The 21920-nt window shown below is 53.1% G+C and overlaps 1 protein-coding gene and 1 long non-coding RNA gene across 2 annotated transcripts; one reads left to right on the forward strand and one right to left on the reverse strand.

Annotated features, from left to right (window-relative positions):
* Positions 1–8: 8 nt before the first annotated feature.
* Positions 9–18256, forward strand: LOC112662586 (uncharacterized). Its single transcript, XR_004813669.2, has 4 exons — positions 9–690; positions 4121–4269; positions 15820–15939; positions 18027–18256. It is a non-coding gene; the product is annotated as an uncharacterized LOC112662586 (long non-coding RNA).
* Positions 4275–19491, reverse strand: PGD (phosphogluconate dehydrogenase). The gene is made up of 13 exons (XM_025451108.3): positions 19390–19491; positions 18941–19016; positions 18253–18432; positions 15850–15915; positions 14793–14911; positions 12632–12701; positions 10338–10472; positions 8631–8820; positions 5938–6068; positions 5615–5748; positions 5167–5266; positions 4908–5030; positions 4275–4810 (listed from the first exon to the last, which is right to left on the reverse strand). The coding sequence occupies exons 1-13, from the start codon at positions 19395–19397 to the stop codon at positions 4691–4693; spliced, it is 1452 nt and encodes a 483-aa protein (XP_025306893.1). The 5' UTR covers positions 19398–19491; the 3' UTR covers positions 4275–4690.
* Between the last annotated feature and the right edge of the window lie 2429 nt (positions 19492–21920).

Consider the following 21920-nt stretch of genomic DNA (forward strand, 5'->3'; position numbering starts at 1 on the left):
CGGCGCCTCCGTCACGGCGCAGGCCGGGGGACGCCGAGTTACCGAGCCGCCCGGCCCCGCAGCCGCACCGCAGCGGCCCCCACCTCAAAGGACATGTTGAGGGAGTTCCGCCCAAGGTGGCTTTTAGTTTTTATTTTTAAAGAACTTATTTATTTAACATTCATGGAGCAGCAGGCTGCACGCAGGGAGCCCGACGCGGGACTCGATCCCGGGACCCGGGTCACGCCCTGGGCCGCAGGCGGCGCCGAACCGCCGAGCCCCTGGGCGCGCAGGGCCTGACCGGATCTCCGCCCAAGTCAGGGTCTGGGGACGGGGACCCACGTCGGGCCCCACGCTGTGCGCCGTCGGTTTCAGATCCTGTCCCTGATGTGCACGTGTACACGTTGGTGCACGTACGTGTGCGTCCGCGTGCAGAAAGCCGCGGCCTCCCCGCGGGCGTTACTCCAGGGCCCGTGGAAGAGTCCGCGGAGGAGGGTCTGGAGCTGAGTGACCGCATCGCGGAAAACGGCCCAATTGCGAGGGAGCGATTTCGCCCCGCGGAGGAGCCACACGACGCGGCGGCTGGAGGCGACCCTTGTGCACACCGAGCGCCCCCCCCCCCCCCCCCGCCAGGAGCCAGCCCTCCTGCGGGGCTTGCTCGCCCCTGGGCCGCTCTGCCGGGTTTGGGACCTCAGCGGCCGCCGCGGGGAGGTAGGTGCCCCACGCGATAGGAGAGGGAACAAGGCCCCGACGTGCTGGGACGTCGTGGAGCCCAGATCCCATGGGCAGCCGGGCTTCTGAGCCGCGCCCTCGCCATAAACGGGACGCGGACGTCCGGGGGCTCACTGGGTCCTTCTCCGCTGCCCTAGACTGGGCACCGTGAGTGCGTAATTCAGTAGGAGTCATCATTTGTTTCCTCCAAAATGTCACTGTAAAATGCTGATTCAAAAAAAAACCCTGCATTGGCTGTGGTGTGGATTCTACAGGGTCACGGAGTCAGGGCCTCCGGTCTTCTCTCCCCACAGATGCGAGGTCCCAGGAACAGCGCTTGGCACATGGTAGGTGTGCAGTAGGTGTGCCAGGGGCCGAGGAAAGACGTGAATTGTACACGGGGTGCGGTCAGACAGTCTAATGGTTGAGGGCACAAACCCGCACCAGGTTGCTGAGGTTCTGGTTCCAGGGCTCAGGAGCTCCGTGACCTCAGACAAGTTACTTCACGTCCCTGGGCTTCATCGACAAATGGGGGATGACGCCAGGGCCCGCTGCAGAGGGTGTCGTGCTAAAGGAGTTCACTTAGAGCAGTGCCCGGTGCACCCTGTGACTTGAATTCCTGTACGTGCCGCTCAGAAGACTCCCAAAGCGGGCCCAAGCGCCTGACGAATGGTCTTTCTCCAGGGGAGCCCCTGTGACGATCACATTCCTCAAAAAATCCAGTCAGTATCTGCGGGCCCACACGCTCCCCACATCCTCTGCCATCTAGAGGTCACGTCTAACCCTCCCCACCCCATTGAAGTGGAGGTGCTAATGACGTGCTTGTACCTGATGCACTGTGCCTGACTTGCGGCTGGCTGGCGCCCAGGCTGCGTGTCTGCTGTTAGCAGGATCCCTCACCTCTGGGGCGGAGCCCCTGTGTAAAAGGCCAGCGCAGCCCGAGGCTGCCGTACTGTGAGGCAGCCCAGCGCCGCATGAGGCCACTTTTGTGTGCCTTTCTCCGCCCTCGCTGAGGTCCCAGCCAGCAGCCGGCAGTGACCACCAGTCATGAAGAGGCCAGACCCCTCCAAATGACCCCAGCCACGGAGTGGCCCGGACACTGTGGAACAGAGACAGGCTGTGCCCCCAGGCCCTTCCAGGTCCTAACCCACAGAACTAGGACACTACTACTAATGGCTCTTACCTGTGCTTAGCGTGGTCTGTTACACAGCACTCGGTAGTACCTGGGACAACATAGAGGATTTCTAGACAGCATATACGTGCTAACCATCCCGAAGGCCTCTGCTCCTCCCAAAGGGTTGGACTCCGCATGTCAGAGAATGCGTACCACTTGCCCATCCCCCGCCTAAGGTCTCCTTGCCGAGAAATCCTGTCTACTCGCTTGTCTGATCCAGCGGTCTTTATAACCAACCTGTGTCCCCAATAAAGCAGGAGTTGTGGCTGAAGACGAAGGGGCCTGGGATTTTTGCACAGGGAGGCCCTTTGCTGGACTAGCCACCAGACTGTCCCTGCGTGGTCAGGTTGGCAGGGACAGACTTGCCCAGGGCCAGAAGTCCCACTTTCCACATGAGCTGGGTAAGAAATGGTGAACCCTGAATAGTCGTCACTGGGCGAGCACTCATTTCCTTCTCAGAACAGCTCATCACCCTCTTCATGTGGATGAGAACAGACACCGGCACCTGGGCTCAGTAAAACGGAGCACAGGGAGTTCCTGGCGGGACAGAATAGGGACCTGGGCTACCCGGGAAGCTGGGCAGCCCGTACTAGAGCCCGTACAGGTTTTTACTGATCTTTCAAGCCAGTCACGGAAGTTAAAATTCAAAAGCACAGGAGCCTATATAGTAAAACCAGTCCCCACCAAGGACGTCGGCAGAGGACGGTTTCATTCTTTAACACCAGATTCCTATGCTCTTGCTGTGTGCCAGCTACTGTGCCAAGTAGTTTATCCATAATCCCATTTGTTGTCCCAATGACCCGAGGAAGTGATTTTTAACCCCATTTTGCAGATGAAGAAATGGCAAGGTGGAGGACTCAGGTGACTTACCTGTGGGGACAATGCCGGTTAGCAGAGCTGTGTACCCTCGGGTGTCCCAGCTTACCTGTGCACTGATGCTCCTCCGTCTGTGCTCTAGCACTTCTTGTGGGCGAGTGGCCAACGTGGCGTCGCCCAGTTTGGGGCCACACCCACACACCCTGCCGTGCAGCGCACAGGGGAGCCCCACCAGGAACCTTCTGAGGACTGGTTTGCAGAGTGAGCTCCCCACTGGGTGCTGAGAAGTAATTTGGTTTCTGACTCTCAGAAATCCCACTGCTTCAGGGACAGGTACACCCTGACATGGTCGTAATAATGCCACATACAGGAGCTTATCATGTGCCAGGTACTGGCCTGTTCTTACTCCACGAATCCTCAAAGTAGCCTTGAGGAGACGGTACTATTATTGTCTTTTACAGATGAGAAAACTCAGAGCAGAGATAGTAAATAATTTGCCCAAGTCCAACAGCCAGTAGGTGAAGGGCCTGGATCTAAAGCTTCACGGCTTCTGGAGGGTGAGCAGGAGCTTCTACTGCAGGTTATCATTAGGATTTCAGACACTCTTGTGGACAGTCCAGCTTCACATTCCGTCCCCAACCCCTCACCAGTGTTTCTTTGAGGGAACTCGCTCTCCATCCTAGGAACGCCTGTCTGCCTCGAGCAAGTGGTCACCAGTCACCTGTGAGAGAAGCTGCATCGAGTGGAGTGGTTCTTCCCCCTTACAAAAGAGCCCTGTCATGGGCAGTGACTCAGCACCTCTTAGACTTGCAGGTGGGGCGGGGAGGGGTGCCGGCCCTGTCTGGCTAAGTAGTCACATCCAGGCTGAGAGCTTCAAACGCGGAACATTTAATGAAAAGGGTCGCCTCCCATGATAGCTCTGTGAGCCCCTGCACTTTTCTGAAAGAGGTCAGAGGTCAGATTCCTCACCAGCTGTCAAAACAAGGAAGCCCTTTGCTCTATTCTAGGGTACTCTCAAGGCTTTCTAAAGCATTCCAGAGAAATCTTCCTGGAGTTAGGCTGCTGGAATAAGACAATTACACTGGCATCAGGCCACAGAACACTATGAAGTATGCTGGCAGGAACTTTTGTCCTTGAGTAAATAAGATAAAGTCGATAGGCCAGATTCAAGGAGGAGGCTTGGTTGCTAAAAATCCCACCCCAAAACCAAGCACCTGGCTCAGGGCCAAAGAGAAAGAGGTGGGCACCCTGAGCCCACCATGTCGTGTAGTAGTATCAAGTGTGACAACACGAAAGGCATGAGGACTGTCATCAGTGCACGTCCATGGACCCAGTGCCCAACCTGGGAACACATTCAGATCCCCTGTATCCCCTTCTCATCCTTTCCCACACAGTTAATCAGGATCCTAACTTTGCTGTGTTTCTTGTATTATCCTGGAGTCTTCTTTTGGAGAAAACGCAGAGGAAAAAGTGAACAAGGCTCAAAGGAAACAGACTCCAATGTGATGAAACCTGCTGCAAACCTTTCTGCCGGGGGTGAGGACGGCTCACTGTGGCCAATGTGAGACTACTTTAGTCTAGAGAAGACGGTAAGTAGAATGTACCTTTTATTAAGTGGAGAATGGGAAATCTATTACATGATACGAAGATTCCAGTTTGAGAAAATCCCACAGCAACCCTTCCCATCTATGCGTGCCTCTATCGGGAAATTGCCCTGCCTCCCTAATCACAGGGGACACGTGGAAAACTGCTGCTGGGAGCTGACTCATGATTCACGCTGGTGTGCACACGGGCACCTCCTGCTTGGCCCCAAGGGGGCCAGGCCAGAGGGCACGGTGCTGCTAACCCAGCTACTTTACAAGTAAACTCACATTAACTTTTTCAGGAGTCTCTTATGAGAGACTACTTTAAAAGGTCTGAGCAGAAAGTAGGGCAGAGGGCTGTGTAAGCAGTGGCAAGTGGCAAGTGGAATGTCCCAGTCTAGGGAATTGTGGCGGGTAACCAGTCTGGTCAGGCATTGTATGAAGAGGACGACACGCTGCCACCGTGGCCTGTCCAATTGGTGTGGATAAACTGTCCGGGTTTGGCTAAGAGTTCGTAAGTGTGAGCCCCAAAGTAATCCCGCTGAGCCTGGAAAACAAGAAATTGGGTTGGTTGGAGTAATAAGTGCACACGCCGCCCTCAGCACCAGCCAGGTCGATGTTTGGCACCTACTCCGAGAGCTCACCTGGATGAGGTTGGCCGGTAGCATCTCGTGTCTGTATCCATCATAGAAGGAAAGGGCGGTGGTGAAGCAGGGCATGGGGACACCCGCCTGGACTCCGGTGCTCACTGCCCGCCGCCACGAGTCCTGAGCAAACACAAGCCACAGACAGAGAAGATAACCGCTCCCAGTCAAAGCAACAGAATTCCATGGGCATCGACGCCCGTAAGTGAAACACAAAACCCGCTGAGACGGTTCCCACCACCCAGCGGGGGAGACCTACCTGGCAGTTTTCAACCGCTGACTTGAAAAAGTCATCAAGTAGTAGATTCTGAAGTTGTGGGTTCCGATCAAACGCATCCTTTATCTTTCCCAGGAACACACTGAAATTAGGAGGGAACAAATGAACGAACGTTAGCCTCAGCACGCTGAATGCCGGCAGAGCAGGGAGAGAAGTCGGGAGCAGACACACGCCCTAGCAGGGTACAAGCTTGCTCTCCTCATCCCTTTAAGCCAGCTGCTGGCTCAGTGAAGAGGGTGCCAGAGTCCCAAGAGGCAAGGCCAGAGGGCACGATGGTTCTCACAGGATCACTTTAAAGGGTGTAGCGCAGACAATCTAGTTTAACAGCTGACATACGGCATAAAGGCAGGATGTGACCATATAAACCAGTCCCAGGGAAACTGTCCACACAGGCGCAGAGACCACCACTCTCTGTGCCCCCCGCACTCACCTCCTGATGATGCAGCCCCCTCTCCACATCAGGGCGATGGCACCATAGTTGAGGGTCCAGCCAAATTCTGTAGCTGCCTGTCTCAGCAGCATAAAGCCTTGCGCGTACGAGATGATCTTGGAAGCATAGAGGGCCTAAAGAACCACGGCCCCGTCAGAGCGAGAGCCAGCCACGTGCCCCCCGCCCGTGGTGCAGGTCCTAGCATGGACAGGGGTAACAGGATGGGGCTGGACTCTGCTGCCCCCACCTGGGCCTCCCACGTCCTCCCACCCCACTGCCTCCCGAAGCGCCAACAAGCACCACGGCCAGGGACTGGGCCCCACCTTCCGAATATCTTCCAGGAATGCTTTCTTATCACCTTCAAACTGCATCTTCTGGGGACCCTTCAGCTTTTTGCTAGCCTGAATCCTCTCATCCTTCAGAGATGATAAGCATCGAGCAAAAACCGCTTCTCCTGCGCAGGGGAGGGGATAACATTACCAAAGTTCACAGAAAACCGGAGGGTAAAGAGTACACATAAGCCAGAGAGGGTGAGGAAAACTAGAAAAGGAGCTGGATTTCCAACAGTGCAAAGAGCTGAAGTCTCAACCTTGGGCCACAACATCTAACCTGGTGCAGAAAGAACTTTTAAGCTTAAAAAAGGTTTTGAATTTTGAGAAAGCTCTAGACAATTTGAGAACTACAAGTCCAAACAAGTCAATCTTCCAACATAAATACAGGTATCAACCACAAAGATCAACACAACATTCAGAAGGGGAATTGGAAGTGCCTGGCTGGCTCAGGCGGTGGAGCATACGACTCTTGATCTCAGGGTTGTAAGTTCAAGTTCGAGTCACAACACAGGTGAAACCACTGTTATTCAGAATTTGTCCGTTGGTCCACATATAAAGTTTCACTTGAGAGAAATTTAATTTTAATTTTTTTTTAAAGATTTTATTTATTCATCAGAGAGAGAGAGAGAGAGGCAGAGACACAGGCAGAGGGAGAAGCAGGCTCTATGCAGGGAGCCCGACACAGGACTCGATCTCGGGTCTCCAGGATCACACCCTGGGCTGAAAGTGGCGCTAAACTGCTGGACCACCTGGGCTGCCCGAGAAATTTAATTTTTAAATGTTCAAACTCTCTTCCTTAGAAGCACTCACTACCCCCTCGAAAACTAGTTACCATCAGGCTGCCTTGGGATTGGGCTGGATGCTTGGCTACGGTTGCACTGCCTGGACATGGGGCTCATCTGAAACGAGTACTGACTAATAGCACAGGCTCAACCCACAAAAACTCCACGTGTAATTGTTAAAATTTAGTTTCTAGTACGTCCATCAGCACCACGATTTTATTTGAATAAATGACATCATGATATGGTATTTTAGTATCAAGACATTTACCATCTTCAACAATTAGCCCTTATAGAAGACTCCTGCTCCGCTGACAATTTATAGAACTAGGATAAATTACTCGAAATATTCCTTCCCCCACAGACAAAATGAAGTCAAATCTCTGGTCTTTGTTTTCAAGGAAAAGAACCAGCCCTACACCTGACCACCCTGCCCAAACTCCAAGCACCCCACGAGCAAGCATCGCTCATCCTGGGGCAGCACCCCTGCCATGCCAGTAGCGCACACGCACGGTGGCTGGGTGCTGGAGGGGGGGACTCAGCGCGGGAGGGCGGAAGCCTCTGGGTAACAGCTGGCGCAAGGAGGCCAGCGTGGCGCAACACTTGGTGTTACCCAAGGATCAGCCCGAGACTCACTTCCCCCTTAGTTCCCCAAATGAGAATGGCATCGAGGAGGGAGTAGGCCTGGCCCACCTTCCACTGGCAGAAGGGGACCAAGTCTCTCAAGCGAGAGGAACCTACAGTACTCCTGTTGAGTCCGCGATGGAGAAACCGTCCCCCGCTGTCGTCCCCGAGGTCCCTGCCCAGGGCGGCACCCAGCGACTAGCAAAAAAGTGACTGCTTCCTTCTGCAGAGCTGGCTATGCAACCAACTTGTCCTCAGGGCACCTCCCAGCACTGTCCCTGGTCACGGGGAGCCATGGTTCTAGCAAATGAAAAGGAGTGGGGAGACGAGGGAGGGAAAGGCCGCCCGTGACCGGATGAGCAGAGGGGAGAATCTGTTTTACTGGACGGGGAGCAACGATTAGCCTTTCATTCAGCATGCTAGCCACCTTGTTTTATTCTCCATTTTCAATCTTGCCAGAAGTGTACCTATCTTATTCTTAAAGGACTAACTTGTAGTTTTATTAATCCTCTTATTATTTGTTCTCTGTGTGTTTCTGCTTTCTAGAATTTCCTTTCCCCTGTATCTTGAGTCTGATGCTTAACTCACTGCTATTAAACAAACAATATGCATGAAAAAGACACACATGAATGGCCAGGATGGTGGCTTTTTGTTCTAAAGGGAGAGGAAGGAAGGAAGGAAGGGAGGGAGGGAATATAAAGGACCTGAAATGTATAGGTAATACTCTCTTTTTAAAAAAATATCTGGGGGAAGGGCGCTTGGCTGGCTCAGTAGGAAGAGCAGGTGACTCTTGACCTCAGGATCATGACTTCAAGCCCCATGCTGGGCAGAGATTACTTAAAAATAAATAAACCTTAAATAAAATAAAGTAATAAATATCAGGGGAAGGGGGACACCTCAGCAGAACATTTATAATAAATGCTGAGTACGTAAGCTTATGTCATTTGGTAAACTTGTGTATGAAAAATTTCGTTACGTTGACCTTCCCCCTTAGACAGTCATGGGGGTCACCAGCCACTGTTCAGTCACTCAGACAAAAGCAACCCTGAAGGTCGAACTGGGTAGGAAAGCCAGGCACTCCCACGTGCATCTCAAAGCCACAGGAAGGAGAGAAGAGATTCAAGGGCATCAGCCTCTTGCGCTGGAGCAGAAGGCACCGGAGGCCGCCCACGTTCCCCTGAAGACCCGCTCCCTAGTAGCCAGGCTACCCCCATCTTCCAGGACAGCGAGAGCAAAACCAGTGAGACGAGAGGCTTCAGCGGAGGCCAGGCCGCACGTTACCAATGAGGGTGACGGGAACGCCGTACTCCAGGGCTGATATGGCAGTCCACTTCCCCGTGCCCTTCTGCCCTGCGCTGTCCCTGATCTTGGGCAGCAGGTGTTGGCCATCACTGTCTCGGAACTTGAGAATATTGGCGGTGATTTCAATGAGGAACGAGTCGAGCTCCGTCTTATTCCATTCCTCAAATGCCTAGTGCGGGACGCGAGAGGAAACCGGGTGAGAGAAAGCAGGGGCTGCCCAGAGGCCCCCTTCCCTGGCTCACCGCCTTCCTCTGCAAATACAGACCCAGGCGCTCCATCTGCTCCGCCCCGAGGCTCCAGGGCTCTAAGTGCGTGCGAGCCTCCCAAGCTGAGTTTTCTGCTCACCACCAGTCAGCGGTATGTGAGGTACGTGACTTCAGGTGGTCATGCCAGTGACTGCCAGCACCTGCCAGCACGTTCTTCCCACAGAGCCGATCGCTCCTCACCTCACACCACTGCCCCCTCAGAGGCCTTCCCTGCTCCCCTGACCTCCTTACTCCCGTCTCCTCTTCTGTGTAACAGTTACCGCCAACGAATGTCTGCGTAATTGCTAGCCTGGCTTCCCAGCTCTGTGCAGACAGGGACTTTGGTCACATCCCCAAGGTTTAGAACAGTTTCTAGCACACAAAGCAGCAGGCGCAGTATTTGTTGAATAGATACGTTAACCTCTAAGTCAGTCACATTTGAACACAAAAAATGAAAAGCGCTCTTCCAATGAAAATCAAGTTAAACTGTTTTGGAAAGAACAGTCAAGGCAAATCAGTGAAGCCAAGTGGGGACTGCCAGGAGGACGGGTGCCGGGCGGTCTGAGTCGGTGGAGGGTGCAGATCATGATCTCGGGGTCGTGAGTTCAAGCCCCACACTGGGTGAAGACGATTAAAAAGGTAATAAACTTTAATAAAACAAAAAAATGAGGAGGAAAACCTGTAAACAAAATTCTGGAAGGGTTCTTCTGCAGACATCTCACAAGTAAGTATTCCTAAATCGTGTTCCACATGAAGTCACTGGGAGCAGAAATTGCAGATGGTGAGAGAGAGGACTACGGTGCTGGCCAGCAGAGCCACGCCTCGAGAAAAGGACTGGACAGGTGATGAATGCGCCTTCCTCTTTTCAGTTAAAATAAATGTTACCTAGTAACGATGCAGACTGTCTAGAGAATGGAGTCCTGACGTTTACCTCGACGTGTATTTTTAAAAGATCAAACTGATAGAGGGATAGACAGATAGATATTCGATCAGGTTTAGTAAAATGCCAGAGGAGAATCTGGGTGGTGCACACACAAGTGTTCTTTCAACTCTGCTGTATGTTTGAACATCTGGTTCATGATAAAATGTTCCCCCCACTCTGACCTTTTTGATTAACTGTCAAACAGCCAGTCCCAACCTGACCAGGAAAGCAAGTTTCGATTCCACCTCCCATGGGGGACGATGAGAGGACCAGTAAAAGGCCACAGGCCTGACAAGGGAATGGTCACTAAATGGTGGTAATGACTGCCGCCCAGGTAACCTGGGGACTCGGCTTAGTGACCAGCTGTCCTATCTTACCGCGTCCCCTGATGGAGGCCGAGACCAACCTGCCACCAGCAGTGACCACAGGAAGGAGGCAGAGGAAGGCTTCGTCGTGGCCAGCAAACCCCTCTCATCTGAGCAGAGTCCCCTGCGGCCAGGGGCAAGGCCTGGGACTCACCTCCGCCATCCCGTTATGCTCCATGCCCAGCACATCCCTCATCAGGTGGTAAGCCTCACAGATGAGCTGCATGTCCCCGTACTCTATCCCATTGTGCACCATCTTCACAAAGTGTCCTGCTCCTTCGTCTCCCACCTGTCAGAGCAACGAGCACCAGGAGGCCGTCAAAGCGGCGGGTTAATACCTCAGAAAAGCCCACGTCAAGTTCTTTGGCAAGGCTCCCTCCCCCTATAAAAAATGACAAATATGAAGCAAATATCTGCAGTATTTTTAAAATTAAGAATCGCTTCATAACAGCTCCACACAGCTCAGCACAGTCCGGCGTGACTGCAGACTCACTCTGAACTCATTCCTCTCAAGGTTTTTCCAAACATCCCAATTCACTGCGAGCGCCCACAGCTCCTCACCCACTGTCTCCCATCCTCTCTTGCTACTAAGGGCCCCGTGCCCCCAGCCCTGCCCCCAAGTGAAAGGAGCCCTCGTCCTCCTGAGGTCACCGCTCTCCTACTCACCGGGCTTACAGTAAGTCGGCTAAGTAAATCACTTGTACTTTTAAAAACATAAATGTATCGTGGTTGTTTCTAACGGCTACCAAGCCCAGAAACGTGTTCCTGCCAGAGTCTCCCAGCGGCCAAGACACGGACTTCTAGGAACACTGGCAAGATGTATACAGTCAGAACACCAGCCTGTGAGTTTAGGGCAAGAAACTCGACTACGGATCCTTAGTGCTTACAGTGTCAGTCCCACTGGCTCGTTCCGTCCCTGCAGGCGAGCTGCGCGGGAAGCCAAATAATCTGAAAACTGTCTAGTGGGCCGGGAGTCAGAACAAAGGGGTATCGTGGTCAAATACTCGGTGGCATCGGGTGCTGCTGTCAGGTGCATCCATCCCCACGACAGGCGTCCCCCTGCGATGTCTGCCGGGCCTGGTGTGCCGTCTCTGCTCTGTCACCGCGGGGAGCCGTACTATGGACGCCCACATCACAGACTTCCACCCTCTGAGCTGCCCCCTTCTGATTTGGACACCTTCTGTGGCTGCTGAGTAACAGGGCTAATCACATTACTTCACCCCATCCTTCCTGTAACTTCACGAATGAACTAAGGCGTCCCTGCTCTTAGTATCTCTACCAGCTTTTTCAATATCCTGAGACTAACGCCCTGAGGCTACAGAAAGTCAATCCCCGACTTGATCGGGACACTTGAGGGCCAGTGCTAGTTTTTTCTTCACCGTTCTGTCCTAAGCATGTCTACAAAGAGGGGGCTGTTGCTGTCCTGTTACTGTAGTAATCAGCGACTGAGGCCCGAAAGTTCCCTTCCTAATCCTTCATACTAATGAGAAAATCCTCAACCCTCCAAACCCAGCCCAGCACCCTCTTGGCCTAGGCAGACTTTGCCCGAACTCCATGATGGCTGGTTAAAATGTATGGACCAGCGTGGGGTGCCCGCTGCCATCACGGGCCTGGTCAGGCCTCCCCAATTCCTCGTACACCTCAGGCCTCTTCCATCTCCCCTCTTAACCTCCCTCATACAAAATAAAACTAAAAAATGGGATTAGGAGCTAAAGAGACCTCGGAGACCATCCAGCCCACCCCCCATATTTTATAGACGAGAACACTGAAGCCCACATACTGTACTGAGTCACTCATGTCACACAGTGAATGGAGAGCCAGAATTACAGGCCAGGTCTCCCAGCCTAGTGCCTTTCCCACCCATGGCATGGTCCGAGGCTGCAGCGGGGATAAAACTGATTTTAGCAGCAACACAAAATGCAGGGAGGGAGGCATAAAGGAGTGAGCCTGGGCCTCCCTCCCATTTCGTGAAGGCAAAAGGCCATGTATAGCGTACTCTGTTCAAGCACAGAATACCTGCATCCCAGGCTACGGGAGAGATTGTCCACATCCGTGGCCAGGACATCTGACCGCATCAGCCACTCAGTCCTCCTTCCATGCAGGCAGAGAAAGCCCGCTTTTGATTCTGACATTTTCTTCATTTTCATGAAGTCACACGGCTAAAACAAATCTCGCTTCACCTCATCCTTGCTGTACCTTCTTAAAGAATCCAACTTTTAGATGAATTGAGGAGGCCTATTTCTAATACCAGCCTCAAGGCTCTGAAATATTAAGATGCAAGGACATGTAAAACAGGCATGCATCTTGGGCCTCAGCTGCGCTAGCGACTTCAAGACTGAGATGCTTGTCACACAACTAACTGCTGCCACAAGGTGGTCCTGGCTGTGTGCACTGTGTCATGTTTGCGCCCAAGTTACCACCTGGCTTGAAAGAGAAGCCAGAACTTGCCCAGTCACAGCAGGGTTCCCCCGATCCGACCTTCGCAGCGATGCCTTGGAAGATGGTCTTGATGTGGGGCCTGTGGGGTGGAACCGTGTAGTTTAGCTGCTGAAAAGAGGACTGAGATCTCAAATATTCAAGGACCTCCCGCCACCCCCGATTTTTTTCTCCAAATAGGAGGTGGAAGCACCCCCCTTCATGGAAAAAGTAACCAATGTGCCAAGACCACGAGGTAAGCCCATCAGAGGCTGCAGACTATCTGGTTAAAGCAGACAGACCCGCTGGAAGCATGAAAGCACCCGGAGAAATTTCCTCTGCACTGTCAAAAGGAGCTGTGATTCCAAACAGCAAGCAACAGGGAAGTTCCTGCAGAGGCAGATGCCTTTTACGAGTCTGGATGCAGGTCACCGGGCGGGGCGCGATCCTGGGAGTGCAGAACTGCGCAGGTTTCCCAGAGCAGAGTTCCTTATTACCCCGAGGAAGGCTGCTGTGCTTCGTCCCTCCCACTGCCCCGCAGGAGGCCAGGTTAGCTCACGAGGCTTTCTGCTTCTGGTCTCCTCACTACTTACTAATAAAGGCTTCTTTACAACAAGTTTTTGGTAAAGACACAGAATTGACAGAATTGCAAAGTTAACGTTCAGGATTAGAGCTCAAACAGCTAAATGTTAAGCTTCAGAACATCACGGAGCTCGTACTGAGCATTTCAGATGATGGTGCGGCTTCTACTTCTCCAGCTGGGCCTGGGAGAATGAGTCCAGGAGCAACTGGGGCACCTGCGCCTTATCAGATGTCCTCACGTGTATCATCTGAGTGCCTAGCCCGAGATAAATGTTCGTAAGCTTCTGAGAGGCAGGAAGGAAGGCCTCTCTCTACTTCTAGATTTCACATACTGCAGGGGCGCCTGGGGAGGCTCAGTCGGTTAAGGGTCTGACTTTTGATTTTGGCTCAGGTCATGATCTCAGGGTCCTGGGATCGAGTGCTGTGCTGGGCTCTGCATGCAACAGAGTGTCTGCTTGGGATTCTCTCCCTACCTCTCCCCTTGCTGAAACTTGTGCACCTGTGCACACACGCTCTTGCTCAAATAAATAAAATCTTTAGATTTCACATGCTGCAAAGAATTCCCCAACCTATTCATCAGAGAGGGAATTTTTTATTTTTGTAAGATTTTATTTATTATTTATTCATGAAAGACACAGAGAGAGAGGCAGAAACACAGGCAGAGGGAGAAGCAGGCTCCAGGCAGGGAGCCTGACGTGGGACTCGATCCCGGGTCTCCAGAATCACACCCCAAGCTGCAGGCAGCACTAAACCGCTGCGCCACCCGAGCTGCCTGAGACAGGGAGTTTAAAAAATAATCTTCCCCAGTAAGCCCTACACCTCTGGGAACTAGGCTGGGTCACTCCTTACTTTTATACTTAATATAATTCTAGCATATTTGGAATTCAAACTCCTTCAGAAAAGAATGGTACCTTTCCACATCTCCCTCAACAAGATCCCTCCTTTGCTCGCTCTTTCTCTTCTGCTTCTCCAGCCCTGTCTGGTTCTCTCAGTCTGTGTCAGGGGTTATTACTACTAGCACCTTTTCATTTGGATTCTCTGTCCTGCTTGCCCCCCACCCCCACGCCTTACGCACTCCTCCTCTTACATCACCAGTGCACCTCCCCCTCTATGGCCAACACTTCCTCTTACATACAGCACAGTGAACAGTGCAAAATTCGTTTTTCCCACAAGTCAAATAGAAAACTTCTACCTCGTTTTCCCAGGCACAAAACAGGCAGGCCGTGTCAGATTTTTCCATTACTCACAATTGTTAAATAAACAGTTATTTTAGGACTGTGCATCAATTATAGAGGCAGACATTACTTCTAACTTCAGACCGTGCCCAGGACATTATTCGAACAGAACCTTCCTTAAAGCCTCTGAACTCTGTTAAGCCTGTTGAGAACGTCCTAGTGTCAGTCTTGGAGGAAGTAACAGAAGACAAAACACAAAAGAGAATATGCACATATGTGATGTCAAAGTAGTGAAAAGTATAGATAAAAGAAATATTTCCAGCATTTCCAACACTCAGGCACCACTGAGATCAGGGTGGCAGAAATGCCCATGGCTCATCTTCCTCACAGCTCAGGCTCCCTTATGCTGACATGGGGGTGGCACCTTGGATACTCACCAGGCCTCTTTGTCCCCTCCTGGCATAAGGGAGGGGCCATACCGGGCCCCCTCCTCTCCACCACTGACTCCACTCCCCACAAACAAGATTCCCTTGGCCTTGAGGTCTCGACACCGTCTCTGGCAGGAGAGAAAAACAATTTCATTATGCTTCCATAAAATAGTTTCTCTCAATGAATGAAGAGGAGGTAGAGGACAGGTATGGAGAGCCCACACTGGATATGAAATGGCCCAAGGATCCAAGAACCTGATCATTCAAGAAATTTTATCCTGGGGCACCTGACTGGCTCAGTAGTAGAACATACAACTCTTGATCTCAGGGTTGTGAGTTCAAGCTCCATGTTGCGTGGGAGTCTACTTTAATAATTAATTAAAAATTAATTAATAAAAAAGAGGAATTTGATTGCCTCAGTTTGAGTTAGGAAAAAAAAAAATCCGGGAGCCCAGCTGGCTCAGTCAATAAAGCAGGTGACTCTTGATCTCGAGGTTGTGAGTCTGAGCCCCATGTGGGTGTAGAGATTACTTATTAAAAAAAAAAAAAAATTCATGAAGTTTAAAATAGCTACCCTTCCCCCAAAAGGAAATAATAAGGCCAACACACATTCTCGGTTCCCTAGAAGATCTAGTACCATAAGACTCCATTAAGAGTTGGTGGGTTTTCCATGGTTTTACTTTTAAGAGCTGGTTTCATACAAGTATGACTTTCTGCCATTCAGCACTTGAGATCATTCAGGGTCTCCTACACATGAGGCCAGTAGAGCCGTGGCTCTCAACCCTGTCGTACACGGACATCTCATGGGCTGGAGGCGGAGGGACAAGCTAGGCACACACGGGCAGCCCTACTCTATCTAAGCAGAAGTCATCTTTCTGAGTTCCACGTGTGATTGAGGAGACCTCAGGTATGTCTTAGCAGAGCAATGGTTGAGGATGGCAGCTCCACACCAAGCCCCAGGGTCAGCACTACAGAAGGACAGTCCACTCCTTTATCACAGGTGCTATACTGATACGTTTTTCTACAATGTTCTCAGAAGGAAGAACTCAGACTGAAGAATACTTACTGTGGTGTCCCTGTATTCAGAATTTCCTCCATCGATGATGATGTCACCAGTGTTCAACAGTGGTACCTGTAACCAGATACTAGCGTTAAGGTGGGCTGAAGAAATGAAAGACAAAAACAGAATGTACTTTAACCAGTTGAAACAAACAAGAATTTCTCTCAAATAAATCCAGCCTAAAAGTATATATAGTTTAGTTTTCAGTAAGTCCTCCCTCCCTTGGCTAGAGCTGGATCCTATGGGCAAGGGTAGGGCTAGCAGCCTAGTCAGAATTCTCTGCCAGTAAGATTGTTCTCTTTAAAATTTCATGACAACCAAAACCTACCTGCAAAATTTTATATTTCCATTGTGTGTCACTGGCTTCTTTACATCCCCAAACGCTGGAAACAGGACTTGTTCTAAAGGATCACGCCACTTCCTGTAAAATCTGCTCAGGGCAGAGTGGAGGTCCATAAGTAGCCATCAGTTGGTTTGGTGCCTGACCAAATGACGTGATCAGCCCTGTCTGGAGATGGCAGGAGACCAGACCTCAAACTAGCACACCTTTCCACAGCACAGCTAAGCCTGACTCTATTAAGTTATTATTCAGACTCCCTGCACGAGGCTCCAGCGAACACGACTTCGTATTTTCTTATGCTGAAGAATAAACTACCACTTTCCAGTCCATTCTGTGCGTAGCTAATGGTGACCAGCTTAGCATCCTGCTACACAGAAAGCTTGGTACGTCCTTTCCTTATCACAGTGTTCTTCCTTTCTAGATCATTTTTTTTTTTAATGGTGGCACACTGGTTACAAGGTCCTCTCCCGGCGGAGACACCCCCACTGTTAACATGACTCCCGTAAAACATCCCTTGCCTTTGTTTATTGTCACTACATTCTCACAGCGAAACATTTCTTCTAAACAGCTAATGCCTTGGTTTTTCAGAGCTGTTCCTACAAAATGGTATTGAGTATCTTTTTTCTTTTTTAAAGATTGTATTTATTTATTCATGAGACACACACACACACACACACACACACAGAGGGAGAAGCAGGCTGCATGCAGGGAGCCTGACGCGGGACTCAATCTCAGGACTCCACGATCACTCCTGGGTCGAAGGCTACACCACTGAGTCACCCAGGGATCCTGGCTTTGAGTATCTTCTTAAGTCATTTCCCCAGGTTCCCCTCCACCCATATGCCATGTGTAGTTTTGTGGGTTCTGCTGGAGGGAAGAGCACCCAAGGCTGCACGGCACTGGGAGCAAGCTTGTTGCCAGAAACTGTCTGTGAGGTATGTGGAGGGAAGGGCCCCAGAGGGGCCCCAGAAGCCGCTCATAGCATCGGTGCTTCAACCAATGTTGCTGGGCACAGTCCCCGGGGAAACAGCTATTTTCGCCATTGGCTCCTCCTCTCCCCCGGCCATCCCAGTGGGTGAGTGGTCGTGGGCCCTTCTGTGAGGGGACAGCCTGGCAAAGACCACATGCCCTGGCCCTGGGGCCATGGGGGGGTGCCTAAAGGAGGGGTCAGACTACAGCGTTAAAGAACCAGAATTAGCACCTAACGCAAAGCAGTCACCCTTCCGCTGAGACTCAGGGCCAGAAGTACAAAGCAGAACCTCTGGGGCACTCGGGACTTTGTCGCCTGCCCGCCCTAGCATGGCCACTGCAGCCCATACACGTATTTTTCTTCCAAAAAAAGATACACTTGCTAGAGTCAACAGATCATTCAGAAGTACCCAGGGCAGCGCGGGTGGCTCAGCAGTTTGGCGCCACCTCCAGCCCAGGGCCTGATCCTGGAGACCCGGGATCAAGTCCTGCATCAGGCTCCCTGCATGGAGCCTGCTTCTCCCTCTGCCTGTGTCTCTGCCTCTCTCTCTCTGTGTCTGTCATGAATAAATAAATAAAACCTTTAAAAAAAAAAAAAAGAAGTACCCAGCATGTAGTTCCTAGGATTCCCTAAGGGAATCTCATCATTCATATTAAATCATACAATGATTTACAAGCTGTTACTTTATACATATGCTGAGAAAAATGAAATCTTCTTTTAGTGAAGAGAACTAAACATGCTTTATGTACAACCAAAATAATAAGTTTTTTTGAATATGAAAGACAGGGACTGAGATGAATACTGTTTGTTCCTACTGTTGATGAATTCTTATGGAAATGTCTTAGTGTCCTCAGAATTTCTTTTTTTTTTCAGAATTTCATTCTTACGTAATTATTACCACCTGAGGATATGCGGTGACTTAATTAGTGCCAATCATGTTAAACAACACGGAGACATTTAAGCATCGTTTTGTCTGAACTGAGGAGTTCGCATCCAGACACAGGAGAGAAAAAAAAAAATCTCCTAAATAAAAATAACCGAAAGAAGGAAGGGGAGAAGCTGCCTCGCTGGCAGCAGCTGGGCGCAGAGCCAGCCTCACCAGTTTGCCAATGAAGTCGTCGACGGCCTGCCCAGCCTTCACCAGCAGTATGATCCGCCGCGGCTTCTTCAGCTTGGAGACCATCTCCTCCAAGGAGTGAGCACCAACCACTTTGGTTCCCTTTGCCTCGTTGGCCAAGAAATCATCCACTTTGGAGACGGTCCTATTGAAGGCGCAGACCTAGAAGGACAAACGGTCGGATGAGGAGGACCCAGGGCACAGAGGACCTTCAGACCCTAGATTACGGGGAAGCTGCTCGGGCCGAGGTGAGGAGTGAGCCCGGGCAGAGGCCAGAGGCCAGAGGCCAGCGGGGTCGCCCCCCGCCGGGCTCAGCGTCAGGCCAGAAGCCAGCAGCCGCTGCCAGTACTCGGGTCCGAGTGGGCTCGTCCGGCTGCGCCGCTCACTCCTCGCTCCGCCCAGGTCTCAGCCGGCATCAAGGTGAGATTCTGCGCTCTCGGGGCGGGGGGGACGCCTCCTCGAGGATGGAGGGTGGAGGATGGAGGGTGGAGGGTGGAGGATGCGGCAGACCCGCGGCGTCCGAGCCACACTCCACGAGGTCACTGCTTCTCGTCCTGGGCCAAGGCCCCGTCCCGCGGGAGCCGCCGCAGCAGCAGGTGGTCGGGCTCCGGGGCCACCAGCACCGCCCCGCGCCCCGCCCCCGGCCCCGCGGGCAGCCCGCACGACTCACCACGAAGCCGTGGTCGTTCATGTTCAAGATCAAGTTCTGGCCCATGACCGCCAGCCCGATCAGCGCGACGTCGGCCCTGCAGGGGGGCGGGGGGAGGGTCAGCTCCGCTCCGCGCGTCCCCACCGCACCCCGACCGCATCCCCACCGCGCGCGCCCGCCCGAGCTCGCCGCGGACGACCCGCGTCCCCCCCGGGCTGCTCCCGACTCCCCACCCCCCGGCCCCCTGCTCCCGCCCCCCACCCCCTGCTCCGGGGCCTCCCCCCCAGGCTGCTCTCGGCCCCCCGGCCCCCTGCTCCCGGCCCCCTCCGCCCTCCCTCCACCCCCGCCCCGGGCCTTCCAGAGGCGGCGACCCCGAAGGACCCGGGCTGCGGGCCGCGCTCCAGGACCGCGTGGCCCAGGACGTCGGGGCGGCTCCGCCGGGAAGTCCGGGGCCGCCGGGCCCCACTCACTCGGCCATGGCGGCGGCGGCGGCGGCGGCCGGGCAGGAACCACGGAGCCGGGGGCTGAGGGCGCGGCGCGGCGGTGAGGCTGAGTCCTAACCCCCAGGCTCCCGGGCCCCTCCGGCGCCGACCAATCGGAAGGAGGGGGCGGAGCCGTGCGGCCGCGCCATTGGCCCCGCCCGGCGCCTGTTAGACCACCCGACGCAAGCCGGCCCGCCCACTCCCAGGCCGGCCCAGGAGAGCGCCGAGCACATCGATGACCTCGCGGAAGCGGGCGGGGGGCTGGGCGCGGGGCCGCAGGCGCTGGGACAGCGGAGGGGGCCGGGCGCGGAGAGGGGGTGCCCGGGACAGGCCCGGGGGCCCGGGGAGGGCGCGGCGCCAGCGGAGGGGGCACAGGGGGCGGGGGGGGCCGGGGGTACGGGGGGGGCCGGGGGTACAGCGGGGGCCGGGGGAGGGGGCACAGGGGGCGGCCGGGGGTACGGGGGGGCCGGGGATACAGGGGGCGGGGCGGGGCAGGGGGGCCGGGGGGCCAGGGGGCGGGGGAGCACGGGGCGAGGGCCGGGGGTATGGGGGGCCGGGGAGCACGGGGCCGGGGGCGGGGCCGGGGCCCGGGCGCGGAGGGGGTACCCGGGACAGGGACAACGCCTGTCGCCTGAGCCACCCCCCCCCCCGCCCCTTCCTGCCATCGCTGCCGCGCGCTGCGGGGTTCAACCCCGTGGGGAAGCGGTTCGTCCGGGCCGGTGGGTGTAGTGGGAGCGGGGAACGCGGGGGGACGCAGCAGGTGCCGAGAGGCGGCGAGCAGATGGGGCCTGAGAGGCCAGGCCCGGGCGCGGCGCTGACCTCCCGAGGCGCAGAGGACCCAGAGGCGACCCCGCAGCCTCCCGGTGGCCCCGATGCGGCCGGCATCTCCCGTCGCCCTGCACCCCCCTGCCTCCCCGCCGGCCTCCGGAGGCCGGTGCTACGGAACCAGGCTTGGCGCCTCCAGCACATGTGAGGATTTTTTCTGCGGACCCTTCATACCGTCTACCACGCACCTTGCACACAGTGCTCACGAGAAACGAGTCACAGGTGGTTGATGGCTCGTTAGTGACCCAGTTGTGACTAATTCAAGGCCTAAACTAGTTGGATCACACCAATTGCACAGATTATACACGTTTTAACAGATACATTATAAATGACTTACATGTAAGCCTGTGTCCCACCATAGTGTTTTTTTCCTACTGGAGGATGGGTACAAATAAAATCACAGTTAACAAGGTTTTTAAATGCATTATGGAATCTCACTCTGAATATTTAAAATCTCACAATCTACCTTGCATGTAAATATTTTCTAAAGAACATGAAATTTATTAGATACGAAACACAAAAGTCAAACCATCCGAATCAGGATCCGGTGAGCTCCCACCCCAAACCCCATAAAAACATTTCACATACACCCACAATGGCTTCAGCGGTTTTGGATGAACCAGGCTGGCAGGAATCTTGGGGCTCTGCCAACCGGGTATCTCCACACTCCAGTGTTCAAGGAAGTTTGATCAATATGAACTCTGACACCACAGATCGGGGCTAGGCCAGGAAGTGTGTGTTTATCACCCCAGGTGATTCTGGATGACCTTTTGAAATAGTTCTCAAAGGGTGGTCCAGGACCCCTGCAGACAAGTGGGCCCAAAACGATTTCAATAGCACCAGCAAGATCTGACTTGCCTTTTTCATCCTCATTCTCTTTCATCCTCATCCTCATCCTCATCTCTCTTAGTGTCCAATGGAGCTTTCCAGAGGCTCTATGACACGTGATTTGAAGAGATGAAATGCAGAAGCAAATGAGAGAATCCAGCTGTCTTAAACTGTAGTAAGCCAGATGTCAGAGAGATTTGCAAAACTGCCAAACAATGACATGGATCACTGAATTTCCTCTTGTTTTGGGAAATTGTTATTCAAAAGTTTCTCAGTTTTAATTTCTAAAATGGTGATATTGATAATACATAAAAACAGCTCTTTGTATCGTCAGTATTTTTAAGAGTATAAAAGGGTCTGAGAGCAGTGGTTTGCAAACCACTCTTGTTTTGGAAAGGAGGAAATTGGGGTTCAGGGAGCCGAGACTTGCTTAATCCAGCCATGCACCAGAACTGCCCCTCAGGGACAGATTGGATGCTCTCCAAGGACCTTCTCAGTGGACCCTGGGGTCTCGAGACGGTTCAGTGGTAGGACAGCACGATGTCACAGAAGTCAAATCAGATGACTCCTCAGACCACCTGGAATGTATTTCTTGGAAGCTGTGTGTTAGAGAAGGAGGAATGGGTTCTGCTGTCACACTGTCCGTAGCTCACTCCGTAGCTTCTTTCTGGCTGTGCAATTTGGGACAAATTGAGTCTCAGGAGTTTCAAGTGTAAAACAGGAAGGACAAAACCTCACCTAGAGGTAGCTCTAGGGTGAAATGACCCAAACAGGGACTCGCATCTGGACCTCATGCCCACATGCCAGCCTCTGCCTTTCTTGACAGAAAGGACACGGAAGAAATGCAAACTGTAGTGGAAAATAGG

Source organism: Canis lupus, chromosome 2 (assembly GCF_003254725.2).
Source record: "Canis lupus dingo isolate Sandy chromosome 2, ASM325472v2, whole genome shotgun sequence".
NCBI lineage: Eukaryota > Metazoa > Chordata > Mammalia > Carnivora > Canidae > Canis > Canis lupus.